Genomic DNA, 18,238 nt, shown 5'->3' on the forward strand with positions numbered 1-18,238 from the left:
ATTTTGTATCGGTATGGGAGGGTGACCATTTCGTTGAACACGCTGTGGTACTGCGTGATGATGTCATCAATATCAGCCTGGAAGTTTTCATCGGGCGAGGCCGTCGCCTGTGACGATGACATGATGTGGACTCGCTGAACCAGGTTCAGGAGCTTGCAGGCCCGATGTACGTACCTGCGCAGTCTGGTCGTCTGTCTTGCCGTCCCCTCGGTCGTGGCGCGCATGAGCAGGAGCCCGGGAAAAGCGCGCAAAATGGCCTCTCTCGTCGATGCTGAGGCGCTGCATTTGTGCAATAGCTTGCACCCGTTCCGCCTCGTGGGAGGCTAGCTTTGCATTCTCCGCCGCCCTGATGTGGGAGTACCGATTGTTAGCATGTTCGTAGACAACGCACGTGTTCGATGGTGAGGGTGAGCTGCTTGACTTTCAGGAGCTGCTGGCGAAGGGAATCGGAGTGGACCCCGAAAACAATCTGATCCCGGATCATGGAATCAGCTGTCGAGTCATAGTTACATGACTGCGCGAGGATGCGGAGATGGGTCAGAAAGGACTGAAAAGGTTCATCCTTACCCTGAAGCCTCTGCTGGAAAACGTACCGTTCAAAGCTCTCATTCACCTCCAATGTCGCAGTGGCTGTCGAACTTCAGCAGGACTGTTTTAAATTTCGTCTTGTCTTCGCCTTCAGCGAATGTAAGGGAGTTGTAGATGTATATGGCGTGGTCCCCGGCTGTGGAGAGGAATAGTGCGATCTTCCTGGCGTCCAATGCGGCCTCGAGGTCGGCGGCTTCGATATATAGAAGGAACTTCTGTTTGAAGATCTTCCAATTTGCACCGAGGTTACCGGCGATGCGGAGCTGCGGAGGAGGGCGGACGTTTTCATTGTTACCGGATGGCTGTTTGCTGGTCAACGCTGATTCACTCAAGGTAGGTCCGTCAAATTGCAGTATCACTCACTGGTACCATGATGTGTTAGGCAGGCTGGGTCGACGTGGACTGCACTTGATGCAGTGTAGCGAGAGACAGACCTCCAACACTTGATAAGATGCAACACGATTTTATTTAACGTCTTAACTACTATACATGTTCAACTGTGGGTTGACACTATACTGACTTGACTGGAGACCGAGTACTAGCCTGACCAGACTTACTAGCTACCGTATCGTGTTTGCACTGCCTAGCTCACGAACTCTGACTGTCTCAGTGGCTGGGTCTAGAGAGAGCGGGAAACCTAGTGCCCTCTGGCTTTATAGTGGTAGTGTCCTGTCTGGTGATTGGCTACTGTGTTCTGTGTGCTTACTGGTCATCCTGTGTCAATCACTGCCTGTCTGCACTCCATTGTATACATAGATGTATATTATGATAAACTACCCTCCAGGCAGTGTATTTCGGATTCTCACCACCTTCTGGGTGAATTTTCTATCCCTGAAATCACCTCTAAACCTCCTGCCTTTCATTTTAAATTTATACCCCTTTGTTATTGACCCTTCAACGAATGGGAACAGCTGCTTTCTATTCACTCTGTCCATACCGCTCATAATCTTATACACATCTCGGGTCCCCTCTCGGCCTTCTCCACTCTAAAGGAAATAAACCAAACTTATTCAGCCCGTCTTCTCAGCTAAAATGCTCCATCCAGGCAACATTCTAGTGAATCTCCTCTGCACCCTCTCTAGTGCAATCACCTCCTTCTAACAGTGCGGTGACCAGAACTGAGTATTTACTGCAGTTGTGGCCTAACCAAGGTCCTGTACAGCTCCATCTTAACCTCCCTGCTCTTATAATGTATGCCACAACTAATAAAGGCAAGTGCCCCGTATGCCTTTTTACCTACCCTATTAATTTGCCCTGCTGCCTTCAGGGATCAGTGGACAAGCACCCCAAGATCCTGCTGTTCCTGCTTCCTAGTGTCCTGCCATTCATTGAATACTTCCTTGTGTTACTCCATCCAAAGTACATCACCTCACACTTTTCAGCATTAAATTCCGTCTGCCACTGTTCTGCCCATCAGATCAATCCATCTACATCCCCCTGTAACCATAAGACCATAAGACATAGGAGTGGAAGTAAGGCCATTCGGCCCATCGAGTCCACTCCGCCATTCAATCATGGCTGATGGGTATTTCAACTCCACCTACCAGCATTCTCCCCGTAGCCCTTAATTCCTCGCGACATCAAGAATTTATCTATCTCTGCCTTGAAGCCATTTAGCGCCCGGCCTCCACTGCACTCCGCGGCAATGAATTCCACAGGCCCACCACTCTCTGGCTGAAGAAATGTCTCCGCATTTCTGTTCTGAATTTACCCCCTCTAATTCTAAGGCTGTGCCCACGGGTCCTCGTCTCCTCGCCTAACGGAAACAGTTTCTTTGCGTCCACCCTTTCTAAGCCATGTATTATCTTGTAAGTTTCTATTAGATCTCCCCTTAACCTTCTAAACTCCAATGAATACAATCCCAGGATCCTCAGCCGTTCATCATATGTTAGACCTGCCATTCCAGGGATCATCCGTGTGAATCTCCGCTGGACACGCTCCAGTGCCAGTATGTCCTTCCTGAGATGTGGGGCCCAAAACTGGACACAGTACTCCAAATGGGGCCTAACCAGAGCCTTATAAAGGCTCAGTAGCACATTGCTGCTTTTATATTCCAACCCTCTTGAGATAAATGACAACATTGCATTCGCTTTCTTAATCACAGATTTAACCTGCATGTTTACCTTTAGGGAATCCTCGACTAGCACTCCCAGATCCCTTTGTACTTTGGCATTATGAATTTTCTCACCGTTTAGAAAGTAGTCTATGCTTGGATTCTTTTTTCCAAAGTGCAGGACCTCACATTTTCTCACGTTGAATTGCATCAGCCACTTCCTGCACCACTCTCCCAAACTGTCTAGATCCTTCTGCAGCCTCCCCACTTCCTCAGCACTACCTGCCTGACCACCTAACTTTGTATCATCGGCAAACTTCGCTAGAATGCCCCCAGTCCCTTCATCCAGATCATTAATATATATGGTGAACAGCTGCGGCCCCAACACTGAACCCTGTGGGACACCGCTGGTCACCGGCTGCCATTCCGAAAAAGAACCTTTTATCCCAACTCTCTGCCTTCTGTCAGACAGCCAATCCTCAACCCATGCCAGTAGCTCACCTCGAACACCATGGGCCCTCACCTTACTCAGCAGCCTCCTGTGTGGCACCTTATCAAAGGCCTTTTGGAAATCCAGATAGACCACATCCACTGGGTTTCCCTGGTCTAACCTACTTGTCACCTCCTCAAAGAATTCTAACAGGTTCGTCAGGCACGACCTCCCCTTACTAAATCCATGTTGACTTGTTCTAATCCGACCCTGCTCTTCCAAGAATTTAGAAATCTCATCCTTAACGATCGATTCTAGAATTGTACCAACAACCGAGGTTAGGCTAATTGGCCTATAATTTTCCATCTTTTGTCTTGATCCTTTCTTGAACAAGGGGGTTACAACAGCGATCTTCCAATCGTCCGGGACTTTCCCTGACTCCAGTGATTTTTGAAAGATCTCAACCAACGCTTCCGCTATTTCTTCAGCCACCTCTCTAAGAACTCTAGGGTGTAGCCCATCGGGGCCAGGAGATTTGTCAATTTTAAGACCTTTTAGCTTTTTTAGCACCATCTCTTTTGTAATGGCAACCATACTCAACTCAGCCCCCTGACCCTCTATAATTTTTGGGATATTACTCCAGTCTTCCACTGTGAAGACAGACGCAAAGTACTTATTAAGTTCTCCAGCCATTTCCTCGTCTCCCATCACTAGCCTTCCGGAATCAGTTTGAATTGGCCCAATGTCTACTTTGGCCTGTCGTTTGTTTCTTATGTATTGAAAGAAACTTTTACTATCATTTCTTATATTACTGGCTAGCCTGCCTTCATATTTGATCCTCTCCTTCCTTATTTGTCTCTTTGTTAACCTCTGTTTGTTTTTGTAGCCTTCCCAATCTTCTGATTTCCCAGTGCTTTTGGCCACTTTATAGGATCTCTCTTTTTCTTTGATACATTTCCTGACCGCCTTTGTCAGCCATGGCTGTCTAATCCCTCCCCGGATAATCTTTCTTTTCTTGGGGATGAACCTCTGTACAGTGTCCTCAATTATGCATATAAACTCCTGCCATTTTTGCTCTGCTGTCTTCCCCACTAGGGTCTGCTTCCAGTCGATTTTCGCCAGTTCCTCTCTCATGCCCTCGTAATTACGTTTATTTAACCTAAGACCACCACCTCCACTGTCAACACTAAGCAAATCTTTGAGTCATCTGCAAACTTACTTGTCAACACCCTCCCCGCCCCACATTTTCATAGAATCATAGAAGTTCTACAATGCAGAAGGAGGCTATACAACTTAGCGAGTTTGCACTGACACTCCGAAAGAACATCCTACCGAGGCCCACACCCTACCGAGGCCCACACCCCGCTCTAACCCCGTAACCCCACCTAACTTTTTGGACACTTAAGGGGTAATTTAGCTCGGTCAATCTACCTAACCTCAACATCTTTTGTTGGACTGTGCGTGGAAACCAGAACAGCCGGAGGAAACCATGCAGACAGATTCCTGTGGCACGCCACTGGACACTGGCCTCCAGTCACACAAACAGCCGTCCGTCATCACCTTTTGTCTCCTATCACTCAGCCAATTTTAGATTAAAATTGCCAAATTACTGCAGATCCCATGTGTTTTTACCTTCATCAGTGTCGCATGTAGGACCTTGTCAAAGGCTTTGCTGAAAGCCATATAAACTACATAAACTGCCCTGCCCTCATCTTCACACCTGGCAGCCTCAAAAAATTGAATCAGATTTGTTTGGCAGGACCTCCCTCTGATGCCATGCTGACTGTCCCTGATCAAACCGTGCCCCTCTAAGTGGAGATTGATTCTGTCTTCATAATTTTCTCCAATAGTTTCCCTACCACTAATTTGTGAGACTCTGTTCACTAATTCTCTGGTTTATATCTACAACCCTTCTTGAAAAGCGGAACCACATTTGCTGTCCTCCAGTCCTCTGGTACCTCCCTGATGGCTGAAGAGGAATTAAAAATCTGTTTCAGAGTCCTTGTAATTTCCTCCCTCATCTCTCACTGCAATCTGTGATACTACTCGTCCAGACCTGGAGATTTGCCCATTTTTAAACCCCATCAAAACCTCCAATACCTCCTCACTCCCTATGTCGAACAGCTCAAGAATCTGACAGTCCCTCTGTCTGAATTCTGTGCCTTCACCCTCCTCCAAAGTAAAGATAGATGTGAAGTACTCGGTTAACACACTACAGTATCAACATCATCTTGTTCACTGCAGATTACCCCCTTTGTCCCTAATGGGTCCTACTGTTTTGCTGGTTACCTCTTTCCCCTTGATAGACTTAATGGAATATCTTGGTATTTTCCATAATCTTATCCTCCGGTGCTTTTTCATGCCCCATCTTTTCTCTCTGAATTGCTATTTTGAGTTCCCCCTGCACTTTCCGAACTCCACGGAGGCCTCTGTCGATTTGCTCCCTTTGTACCTGTTAAAAGTCTCTCTTTACCTTCCGAACCAGTCCTTATATTCCTCGACATTCGGGGTTCTCTGGACTTGTTGTTCCTACATTTCATCCTGAAGGGAACGTTGGACCTGTACTCCCACCAATTTCATTTTGAATGCCTCCCCCGTTTTGCTGTACATTTACCCAGAAGTATGTATTCCTAGTTGAGTTGCTGAGTCCAGGTTTCACTGCACTACAACAAGTGTGATGACGGTAACTGCACGCTTACGGCATTGGTTGGCTTGCAAACTCTTTCTTGTCAAACTCTCGCTACCGGAGTTTGAAGCAGGCCTGGCGCAGATGAGCTGGTGTTGAATCTCCTCATCCGTGTTGTCCTTTTGAGAGATGTCTGCCAAGCTTTGGGGAGTGGTCAACCTATTCCAGAGTGTCTTCGTCCTGAGGGTGCGGGAAGGGTGGAATATATAGTGACTGGATGTGGATGAATACGAGTTTTGTTTTGACAACATTCAAGGACAGGTTGAGTTTTTGTGTATAAAATTGAAGAGATTATGAATGACTTGCAGGTATGATGCAGAGTGGGCAACAACACTCGTGATTTGCAAACCAAATCATGCTATCTATGGCAGGCCAGTTTAATTTTTGCATGGAAAAGATTTCCATAAATGGTGTTTAGTACTGACACCAGGGGGCAGTGATTTTGTGTTAAATGAATAGGCAATGTCAAGTAGATTGGTTGTAAGTTGTATGGGGCTATCACATAGCATTGTTTATCCATGGTCTGAATTTTGAAGGTGTCTGTTTCAGATCTCTCATTAAAAATAATTGCAATCATATCAAATTGAAGCACTTGTAGAATTGTGAAGAAATTTCTTTGGACATCCAAATCTTTGTAGCGCATTCCACAGAGCCTCGTGATTTCTGTATCAAATGCTTTGCTCTAGTAGATGAACACAATGAAGAGTTTGTGGTGGTGTTTGGGTCATATTGTTTTGGATTTGTCATGCAACAAAGGCCATGTTGGAGGTTTCTTCTGTTACAGACGCGTGGCCAGCTCTTAGCAGTGGCTAAGATACAGGACCGGAATGGGCGGCACAATGGTTAACTCTGCTGCATTTCAGTGTCAGGGACCTGGGTTCTGGCCTTGGGTGACTGTCTGTGTGGAGTTTGCACCTTTTCCCCTGCCTGCATGGATTTCCTCTGGGTGCTCCAGCTTCCCCTCTCAGTCCAAAGATGTGCAGGTTAGGTGGATTGACCATGCTAAATTGCCCCTTTGGTGAGGTTACTGGGTTACAGGGATAGGGTGGGGGGTGTGGGCCTAGGTAGAGTGCTCCTTTGGAGAGTTGGTGCAGACTCGAAGGACCGAATGGCCTCTTGCACTGTAGGAATTCTATTCTATTCTAACACACAAGTTCCCATTAAACAGCATTTCAAAGGAACATGCAGCTCTGCTTTCGTTCCACTACACAGGCAGACAAAGGTGATGCTTGCATTTACGAAGCAATTTTTCTTCTGTTAGTGAAGTTCTTTCAGAACCCTTTCCTGGAACAGATTTCCATGACACCTCTCTGGCTTTTCAAATCCTTCTCACTGTACCTCTTCAAACAGTTTTTTTTCTCTCTCTCTCTCTCTCTCTCTCTCTCTCTCTCTCTCTGAACTCCATCCAGCCCCTCAAATAAAGGTTCTCCCCTGGGGTGTCCAGATTTGAATCCAATTTCGTTGTCTTTGCTGTCTGATTTCCCATGCCCGTTTATACAAAAGAACCGAGCCATGGTACTGATATGCAACTAACCTCCCATTTATGGACAAAAGAGACCATCCGACTCTGTTAAGGCTAATGCTTTGTCAAACATGAGTGTCGCGAAGGACAATGGAATTGTGTGGTTTATCCTGGCTAAACCGGGCATCCTGTGTATTCCTACTAACGAGTTTAAGTCTGAATGGGACAATGTAGCTCAGACCAGGTGTGGGCGTATCCCTCTGACTCCATGCTAGCAGTGTTTTCTCTTCAGTCTGTTTAACCCCTAAATTACTTGCTACATCTTTGATCCAAATTCAGTACGCCATTTCCTAATATCTCCCTCTCTTAGCACTCTGCAAGGCTTAAAGCCAAACTGTGTCACAGGGACGACTTCTCAGCCGTAAGAAGTAGACTATTTAGCAGAATACATATCAGGATTTTTCCTGCCATGAGCAAGAAGGCTATACCGTGAAGGTTTGTCCGGCATGATGGATGTTCCCTTGAACATAATTGCAGTTGTTGCGTTCCTGAAGTTGGGACTGGTGGGTGGGGGCTGCTTCTCTTTCCTCTCTGATCCGGAGGATGGGTGAATGGAGTATTGATGTGAGCAAAGTCCACCAGCTTTGAAGATCTCGGCTACAAAACAACTGGAGCTGAAGGTTTGTTTTTCATGCGTTTGGTTGCTTGCTGTAGCTCTTCTATCAATAGTGGTTCACTCCTGGATTCCACCAAAGGGTACTGGGGCATAGTTTGCAGAGTAGCAGCTGCCAATGATTCATGGTTGAGGAGTTGTTCACTGTGATCTTGCCAGCATTGACGGTGGAATTGTCAAACTCATGAAGAAAAACATCATGTAAGCAAAGTGAATTTTGTCCATTGATCTTGGTCTACTTATAACCCTGTTATCATAGACAAGTGTTGCATGTCATGATCCGCATATTGTTGGACCTTTCCGGCTTTGTCTTCCACCACATGCCCTTTCTGGATTTGTTTTTGACATTAGCCGTGACCTATTGGAATGCTGCCTTCTTGATTTGTAACCTTGTTCTTCCTGGCCTTCACAGCAGCTTTTTTTTTGGGAGGACACACAATTGCAGCATAATTTTCATCAAACCAGTCCTTGTGACAATGATGCTCAAATCCCACATTCTGAGCACAATAATCAAATGCAGTAAACCTTTAAATCCATGAATAGGATGGGAATAGAGGGGTACGGACCCAGGAAGTGTAGAAGATTTTAGTTTTGTCGGGCAGCATGGTTGGCACGGGCTTGGAGGGCCGAAGGGCCTGTTCCTGTGCTGTACTTTTCTTTGTCCTTGTTCTTTTTTGATCGCACTGTTCCAGAATTGAGTTTGATGTATGAAAATCAAATTGGTGGTGAACTGCACTTGGAATTTCTCTCTTCAGTCAGGCTGCATTAAGGCTAAAGCATTGATAATCTTCCTCTTGGACTTTGGGGCTTTGTGGTGTATTGGTGCTATCTGGATATTCATCACCGATTGAACAAGTCGATGACCTGTCACTAACCCGCCATACAATTATAGAAAAGTTATAGCACAGAAGGAGGCCATTCAGCCCATCTTGCCCATGCTAGCATGAGGCCACCCAGGTGCCCTTTCTAATCCCATCTTCCTGCATCAGGTCCATAGCCCTATAGCTTGGAGCACCAGATCTTCCCAGTACACCCGCAAGGGGGGGGGGGGGGGCAGCACTAAAGGGGCTGCTGTTCAATCAAGCCCGACATAAATTCCGCTACCTGGGGATCCAAATAGCCCATGACTGGAAAGGGATCCACAAATGGAACCTCACCAGCCTGACGGAGGAAGTTAAAAAGGACCTGCAAAGATGGAACACACTCCCGCTCTCCCTCGCGGGGAGAGTTCAGACGATCAAAATGAACGTACTGCCCAGGTTCCTCTTCCTGTTTAGATCCATTCCGATCTACATCCCCAAGGCCTTTTTCAAAGCGCTGGACAAACTCATCATGGCGTTCGTATGGGGGGGTAAAAATGCTAGGATCCCAAAGAAGGTCTTACAAAAAACAAAAACCAGGGGAGGGCTAGCCCTCCCGAATCTACAATTCTACCACTGGGCAGCAACAGCCGAGCGAGTAAGGGGATGGATCCAGGAGCCAGAGGCTGAGTGGGTGCGTGCGGAGGAGGCCTCCTGCATGGGAACCTCCCTCCGGGCCCTCGCCACGGCAGCACTCCCATCCCCACCCAAAAAACACTCCAGCAGCCCAGTGGTGACAGCCACCCTCCAATCCTGGAACCAACTGCGGCAGCAACTTGGCCTGACCAAAATGTCGAACAGGGCTCCCATCTGCAACAACCATAGGTTCACACCAGCACTGACTGACGCCACCTTCAAAAGGTGGAGGCAGGACGGGGGGACACTGACAGTCAGGGACCTATACACGGACGACAGGATCGCAACACTGGACGAACTGACAGAGAAATTTCAGCTAGCTGGGGGGAACGAGCTACGGTACCTGCAGCTCAAAAACTTCCTACGAAAGGAGACAAGGACGTACCCACAACCGCCACGACAGACACTACTGGAAGACCTACTGGACGCAAGTATCCTAGAGAAAGGGAACTGTAGTGACATGTATGACCGACTGGTAGATAGGGACGACACCGTACTGGACGCAACAAGAAGGAAATGGGAGGACGACCTGGGGATGGAGATAGGGTGGGGACTCTGGAGCGAAGCACTGCATAGGGTCAACTCCACCTCCACGTGCGCAAGGCTCAGCCTGACGCAACTAAAAGTGGTACATAGAGCCCACTTAACAAGAACCCGTATGAGTAGGTTCTTCCCGGAGGTGGAAGACAGATGTGAACGGTGCCAAAGAGGCCCGGCCAACCACGCCCACATGTTCTGGTCTTGCCCCAGACTCGTGGAGTACTGGACAGCCTTCTTCGAGGTTATGTCCAAAGTGGTGGGAGTGAGGGTGGAGCCATGCCCGATAGTGGCGGTCTTCGGGGTTTCAGAACAGCCAGATCTATTCCTGGGGAGGAGGGCGGACGCCCTTGCCTTTGCCTCCCTGATCGCCCGCCGTAGAATCCTGTTTGGCTGGCGGTCAGCAGCACCGCCCAGAGCTGCGGACTGGCTGTCCGACTTCTCGGAATCTCTCCAAATGGAGAAAATCAAATTTGCCATCCGAGGGTCGGACGACGGCTTCCACAGAACGTGGGAGCCATTCATGCAACTGTTCCGGGACCTATTTGTGGCCAATGTACAAGAGGAAGAATAGTCGGGGGAAGGTAGCGGGAGGGGGGGGGGGCTACAGGTTCGGTACGGGGGTTCGATGACTAGCTAAGGCCCAAAACCAAACTAAATAAACATGTTGAGGGGGGGGGGGGGGGGCGCAGTTACTACTACGAAGATGCTTACCTGTAAATATGTATGTTAATTTTTGCGTGTTTGTTTTTTTTTTGTTCTTTTTCTCTCCTAACAATTTGTAATTTGTTCAATATAAAATATGAAAACTGAATAAAAACATTTATAAAAAAAAAAAGCTTGGAGCACCTAAGGTTCAGACCCAGTTACTTTTTAAAAGAGTTCAGAGTCTCTGCCTCTGCTACCAACTCCGACAGCAAATTCCAGACATCCACTACCCTCTATGTAAAAAAAAAAAAGTTCTTTCTCCTGTCCCTTCTACACCTTCTGCCTCTTATCTTGAATCTATGTTCCCTGTATCACTGCTCTATTCATCACACGCATCTATTTTGGCTTTTAGCTTTTACTTTTTAGACAGTACCTTGGTCTTGAGGTAGACTTGCTACCACTCTAGATTGAAGCGTTCTGCGATGGCCAAGTGCATGATAGGTAATACTTAAAGGGTCAGGTAGATGAGTTGTTTTGAGGTTTGTGCGCTCTCTCCAATGCCTTGACTTTGCACCTGGGTGTTGCTGTTGAAGCCTTGCAATGAGTTTAATATCTTCTGAAATGAGCCACCTCCATTTTGGTGTTTACAAGCTAGGACCTCCCTACTGCTACTGAACTGCCTTTCTTGCTTTAGGATTTGGAAGATCATGTGAAGCAACTCCTGTTGCTATTTCTCTAATTTTATGCATGTTCATTTGCGTAAGGATGCTACTGCTGTATCCTGTTTCTTGCCACTGGATTTTGAGGACCTTGCAAAGATACCGTTAGTGGTGTTTCTGCAGTGCTTTGTTGTCAAATCTCCAAACCATATAGGAGTATAGGGATTACTGATGCCTGGTAGACCATGACCTTAGTCTCTGGTTTGAGTTCCGCGTGCTGAAATATTCTTTTCCTCAGTCGGTCAGAGGCTCTGCTAGTGCATTAGTGGTGATGTTTAATTTCTTCGTCAACATTCCCATTACATTTCTTTGAGTGCAAAGGGACTTGGGAGTCCTAGTCCAGGATTCTCTAAAGGTAAACTTGCAGGTTGAGTCCGTAATTAAGAAAGCAAATGTAATGTTGTCATTTATCTCAGGCTTGGAATATAAAAGCAGGGATGTACTTCTGAGGCTTTATAAAGCACTAGTTAGGCCCCATTTAGAATACTGTGAGCAATTTTGGGCCCCATACCTCAGGAAGGACATACTGGCACTGGAGCGGGTCCAGCAGAGATTCACACGGATGATCCCAGGAATGGTAGGCCTAACATACGATGAACGTCTGAGGATCGTAGGATTATATTCATTGGAGTTTAGGAGGTTGAGGGGAGCTCTAATAGAAACGTACAAGATAATGAATGGCTTGGATAGGATGGACGTAGGGAAGTTGTTTCCATTAGCAGGGGAGACTAGGACGCGGGGGCACAGCCTTAGAATAAAAGGGAGTCACTTTAGAACAGAGATGAGGAGAAATTTCTTCAGCCAGAGAGTGGTAGGTCTGTGGAATTCATTGCCACAGAGGGCGGTGGAGGCCGGGACATTGGGTGTCTTTAAGACAGAAATTGATAAATTCTTGATTTCTCGAGGAATTAAGGGCTATGGGGAGAGAGCGGGTAAATGGAGTTGAAATCAACCATGATTGAATGGTGGAGTGGACTCGATGGGCCGAATGGCCTTACTTCCACTCCTATGTCTTATGGTCTTATAGTACTAAATAGTCCACATTGAATTTAATCTGTCAAATATTGGTCTGGCTGCCTAAAATATCTAAAACTGGTTCTAAATCTAAACTGGCTCATAATTTTGTCTTGCCTTGTATTCTTATGCCATCTGAAAATCTGGAGAACCTAGTATCTTGCCAAAGTTGTGAATTTTATTTTGAAAATAGTGTGGGTGGCATGGTGGGACAATGGTGGCACTCCTGCCTCACAACTCCAGGGAGCCGGGATCAATTCCTGCCTCAGGTGACTGTCTGTTTGCACTTTCTCCCCATGTCCGTGTGGGATTCCTGCGGGTGCTCTGATTTCCTCCCACAGTCCAAAGATGTGTAGGTTAGGTGGATTGGCCACGTAGTGTCCAAAAGGTTAGATGGGGTTATGGGGTTACGGGATAGGGTGGAGGCGTGGACTTGGGTAGGGTGCTCTTTCCAAGGCCTGGTGCAGACTGGATGGTCTGAATGGCATCCTTCTGCACTGTAAATTCTATGGTTCCAAATGTGACTGCAGGTGTACTCTTGCTGCATTGCAAAATGATTTTTTTCAGTTTCTGGCAGTGGTTTGAAGTGTTGGGTGTTGTTGTTGTTACTGATGACAAGTGACTAGTTAAAGGTCTGTGGTATTGTACAAAAGAAGCTGTGACGTTTTGAGTGTTCTGAATTATTTAAAGAGAATAAACTAATATCCCCTGTGTTATTGCTCACAGACTGGAGTATATCTGATTTTAATGATAGAACAACTAAAATCTAATGCAAATTTAATGCAAGAAATATGGTAAATGCAATTTTTTGGAAAACCTACCAGATTAAAAATAGTATATACTTTAATGATGAAAGATAAAGACCATATTTACTACCTCTGTGCAATAACTCTTTTAAGCTTTTATTTCCCTGTGACATTAATTATTTTCTTTGTACCTCAGCTTAGATTTGCAATTTGAAAACAATGTTTAAATAAATTTAGAGTACCCAATTATTTTTTCCAATTAAGGGGCAATTCAGCATGGCCAATTTACCTACCCTGCACATCTGTGGATTGTGATGGTGAAACTAAGTAAAGCATTGGAGAAAAATACATTTGTTTTTCAGGTTAAACCTCATCATTGTTGCTTGTAAATTCTTTGCCTGGTCATTATGATACACTTGAAAGTATTGTAGCTGCAAGGGAGCTTTCACGTTACACCTACTTCGTGCATACACAGCCAGGATACATTTCTTGTCCAAATTACAGACTGGCGTACAGAACTATTTTGGGAAAAGGTATGCATGTTTTTTCAATATTAAAAATAATGTGAAGCAGTTTGAATGGTCAGTTTCATAGCAGTACTTGGTGGTTTGCAAATGATAGCTTGGGAATTTTTTTTAACTGATTTTTGTTTTTGTCCATCTGCTATTTTTAAATAACATTTGTCAGAATGGTATTTGGTAAAAAATATTTTAGCCAGTCACCTTACCCCTCCATGATGCATTACAGGTGTGGCATCTGAAGATTATAACATTTGAGGTGTGAAACTCGAAGGTCAAACTTTGGAAAGTGGATGCAATCGAGACTAGTTACAGATTTGTGTAGAACAAAAAAATGTGCTGGAATGTGCTAATGTGCAATGACCAGTGATGTTTTGAAATTTGGAAATCTAGTAGTTCGAACTAAAAATTGCTAGTAACCGTTTTGTTTGTTTCAGGTGCGAGTTCGTAGCGCAGATGACCAAATTCGAAGATGAAAACAGCTCGAGCGATCAAAAGGATCAATTCATCTCTCACAAGGCAGCTTTTCCTGAAGCAGGTATGACAAAAATGGATTGCTTAACTGAGGCGGGTCAATGCTTTTTCTTTTTTTTTTTTAAATAATTTTTATTGAAAGAGTTTTTCCATACAAACATTTACCCCTACTAATTTTTTAATTATTTACAACACAATCCCTCTAGGCAAATGTCCCTCCCTCGCCCGCCCTCTCGCGCGCACCAGTCCCCCCCCCCCCCCCCAGGCAACCTTAACAAACAAGGCAGCCTACAGTTTCAGACATGAGCAGCGAGCAGACTTGCCCGCGTTACAGTCGTGCATGTCCCCCCACGACCCTTGCTGCCCCCCCTCCCCTCCCCCCCTCCCCTCCCCCCCCTCCCTCCCCCCCCTCCCCCCCCTCCCTCCCCCCCCTCCCCTCCCCTCCCCCCCCCCCGGGTTGCTGCTGCCACGACCCCGAACGTCTACCTCTGATCTAAAAAGTCAAGGAAAGGTTGCCACCGCCTAGAGAATCCCTGTACCGACCCTCTCAGGGCAAATTTGATCCTTTCTAGCTGAATATAGCTAGCCATATCGTTAATCCAAGTTTCAACGCTTGGAGGCCTCGCGTCCTTCCATTGAATTAATATCCTTCGTCGAGCCACTAGGGACGCAAAGGCCAGTATTCCGGCCTCCCTAGCCTCCTGTACCCCCGGTTCTACCCCGACCCCAAAGATCGCAAGCCCCCATCCTGGTTTGACCCTGGACCCCACCACCTTCGACACCGTCCTTGCCACCCCCTTCCAGAACCCTTCCAGCACCGGACATGCCCAGAACATATGCACATGGTTCGCTGGGCTTCCCAGACATCTGACACACCTGTCCTCACCCCCAAAGAACCGGCTCATCCTTGTCCCCGTCATGTGAGCTCTATGCAGCACCTTAAATTGAATGAGGCTCAGCCTCGCACACGAGGAGGAAGAATTGACCTTCTCCAGTGCATCCGCCCACGTCCCGTCTTCTATATGCTCTCCCAGCTCCCCTTCCCACTTGGCTTTCAGCTCCTCCCCTGATGCTTCTTCCGCCTCCTGCATTATCTTGTAGATGTCTGATATCTTCCCCCCTCCGACCCAGACCCCCGAGAGCACCCTATCACTCGCCCCCTTACTGGGGAGCAGGGGAAACCCCTCCACCTGCCGCCTAGCAAATGCCTTCACTTGTAAATATCTGAACATGTTTCCCGGGGGGAGCTCAAACTTCTCCTCCAGCCCTCCCAGGCTCGCAAACCTCCCCTCTATAAACAGGTCCTTCAGCTGCCGTATGCCCACCCTGTACCAGCTCTGAAATCCCCCGTCGATGTTCCCCGGGATGAATCTATGGTTCCCTCTTATTGGCGCCGCCAACAGACCTCCCATTTCCCCCCTATGTCGCCTCCACTGCCCCCATATCTTGAGGGTGGCCGCCACCACCGGGCTCGTGGTGTACCTCGTGGGGGGGAGCGGCCATGGTGCCGTTACTAGGGCCCCCAGGCTTGTGTTGCCACAGGACGCCCTCTCCATTCGTTTCCAAGCTGCCCCCTCCCCGTCCATCATCCACTTGCGCACCATTGACACATTTGCCGCCCAGTAGTACCCCGAAAGATTGGGTAGTGCCAGCCCTCCACTGTCCCTACTCCGCTCCAAAAAGACCCTCCTCACCCTTGGGGTGCCATGCGCCCACACGTAGCTCATGATGCTACTCGTCACCTTTTTGAAGAAGGCCCTAGGGAGGAAGATGGGCAAGCACTGAAATAAAAACAAGAACCTTGGGAGGACCGTCATTTTGATTGACTGCACCCTCCCCGCCAGCGACAACGGTACCATGTCCCACCTCTTAAATTCCTCCTCCATCTGTTCCACCAGCCTGGAAAAGTTCAACTTGTGGAGGGTCCCCCAGTTCCTTGCCACCTGCACCCCTAAGTACCTAAAGCTCTTTCCTGCTCGCTTAAAGGGGAGTCTCCCAATACCCTCTCCCTGGTCCCCCGGGTGTATCACAAAAACCTCGCTTTTGCCCAAATTTAGTTTGTACCCCGAAAAGTCCCCAAACTCTGCTAGTAGTTCCATTATCTCCGGCATTCCCCCTTCTGGGTCTGCCACGTACAGCAGTAGATCATCCGCATACAGCGATACTCGATGTTCCTCCCCTCCCCTAGTCAGTCCCCTCCACCCCCCTGAACCCCTCAGTGCCATCGCCAACGGTTCTATCGCCAGTGCGAAAAGTAGGGGGGATAGGGGACATCCCTGCCTGGTCCCTCGGTGGAGCCCGAAATACTCCGACCTCCTCCCGTTTGTCACTACACTCGCCGTCGGGGCCGAGTAGAGCAACTTCACCCACTTAATAAACCCTTCCCCAAACCCAAACCGTTCCAACGTCTCCCACAGGTACTCCCACTCCACCCTATCGAATGCCTTCTCCGCGTCCAGCGCTACCACTATCTCAGCCTCCCCCTCCACTGCCGGCATCATAATTACATTCAGCAATCTCCGCACGTTCGTGTTGAGCTGCCGCCCCTTCACGAACCCCGTCTGGTCCTCATGGATTACCCCTGGCACACAGTCCTCTATTCTAGCTGCCAGGATCTTTGCCAGCAACTTGGCATCCACGTTCAGAAGCGAGATAGGCCTGTAGGACCCGCACTGCTCGGGGTCTTTATCCCGCTTCAATATCAGGGAGATCAGAGCCTGCGACATTGTCGGGGGCAGAACCCCCCCCTCTCGCGCCTCATTAAAGGCTCGTACCAGTACCGGTCCCACCAAGTCCACATTTTTCTTATAGAATTCCACCGGGAACCCATCTGGCCCCGGCGCCTTCCCCGCTTGCATCTGACCTATTCCCTTGACTAGCTCCTCTAGCCCTATTGGCGCCCCCAGCCCTTCTACCAGCCCCTCCTGGACCCTTGGGAACCTCAGTTTGTTTAGGAAGTCCTCCATTCCCCCTCTCCTCGTCGGCGGCTCAGACCGATACAACTCCTTGTAAAAATCCCTGAAGACCCCGTTCACTTCTTGCCCCTTCTGCACTACCTTCCCGCCCCTCTCCTTCACTCCCCCAATCTCCCTAGCCGCATCTCGTTTGCGAAGCTGGTGTGCCAGCATCCTGCTCGCCTTTTCCCCATACTCATAGACCGCGCCCTGTGCCCTTCTCCACTGCGTCTCTGCCTTCCTGGTGGTCAGCAGGTCGAACTTGACCTGCAGGCTGCGCAGTTCTCCCAGCAGCCCCTCCTCTGGTGCCTCCGCATATCTCCTATCCACTTCCAATAACTCCCCCACCAGCTTCTCCCTCTCCTGCCTCTCCTTTCTTTCTCTGTGCGCCCTTATGGAGATCAGCTCTCCCCTGATCACTGCCTTCAGGGCCTCCCAGACCATCCCCACCTGCACCTCACCCGTGTCATTCAAGTCCAGATAGCTCTCAATGCTCTTCCGGACCCTTTTACACACCTCGTCGTCCGCTAACAGCCCCACATCCAGCCGCCACAGCGGGCGCTGGTCCCGCGCCTCCCCCATTTCCACATCCACCCAATGTGGTGCATGATCAGAGATCGCAATGGCCGAGTACTCAGCTTCCCGTACCCTCGGGATCAGCCCCCTGCTCAACACGAAGAAATCGATTCTGGAGTACACTCTATGGACGTGGGAGAAAAAGGAATACTCCCTCGCCCTCGGCCTACCAAACCTCCATGGGTCTACTCCTCCCATCTGCTCCATGTACCCCCTCAGCACTTCTGCCGCTGCCGGCCTCCTATTGGTCCTTGAGCTCGATCTGTCTAGCCCGGGGTCCAGCACTGTGTTAAAGTCCCCCCCCATGATCAAGCCCCCTGCCTCCAGTCCCGGAATGAGGCCCAATAGGCGCCTCATAAAACCCGCGTCATCCCAGTTCGGGGCATATACGTTGACCATCACCACTTTCTCCCCCTGCAGCTTACCCTTCACCATCACATACCTACCCTCCTTATCCGCCACCACCTCCTCCGCCACGAACGACACCCTCTTTCCCACCAGAATCGCCACCCCCCGGTTCTTTGCGTCCAATCCAGAGTGGAACACCTGTCCCACCCACCCCCTTCTCAGGCGAACCTGGTCCACTACCTTCAAATGGGTCTCCTGTAACATTGCTACATCAGCCTTCAGTCCCTTCAGGTGTGAGAATACCCTTGATCTCTTG

The 18,238-nt window shown here is 48.4% G+C and overlaps 1 protein-coding gene across 5 annotated transcripts in view; it reads left to right on the forward strand.

Moving 5' to 3' along the window:
- The window catches only part of tdrd9 (tudor domain containing 9), a 254,200-nt gene that overhangs the window by 67,303 nt on the left and 168,659 nt on the right, over positions 1–18,238 (forward strand). For 4 of the 5 annotated variants that reach the window (XM_038777784.1, XM_038777793.1, XM_038777802.1 and 1 more), the window contains exon 2: positions 14,008–14,108. In XM_038777784.1, coding sequence (XP_038633712.1) covers positions 14,008–14,108 — 101 coding nt within the window. Of the gene's footprint in view, positions 1–13,414; positions 13,586–14,007; positions 14,109–18,238 lie in introns of all 5 variants that reach the window. The other variant, XM_038777811.1, reaches the window with a different exon arrangement.

The sequence above is a fragment of the Scyliorhinus canicula genome, chromosome 2 (genome assembly GCF_902713615.1).
Source record: "Scyliorhinus canicula chromosome 2, sScyCan1.1, whole genome shotgun sequence".
Classification (NCBI taxonomy): domain Eukaryota; kingdom Metazoa; phylum Chordata; class Chondrichthyes; order Carcharhiniformes; family Scyliorhinidae; genus Scyliorhinus; species Scyliorhinus canicula.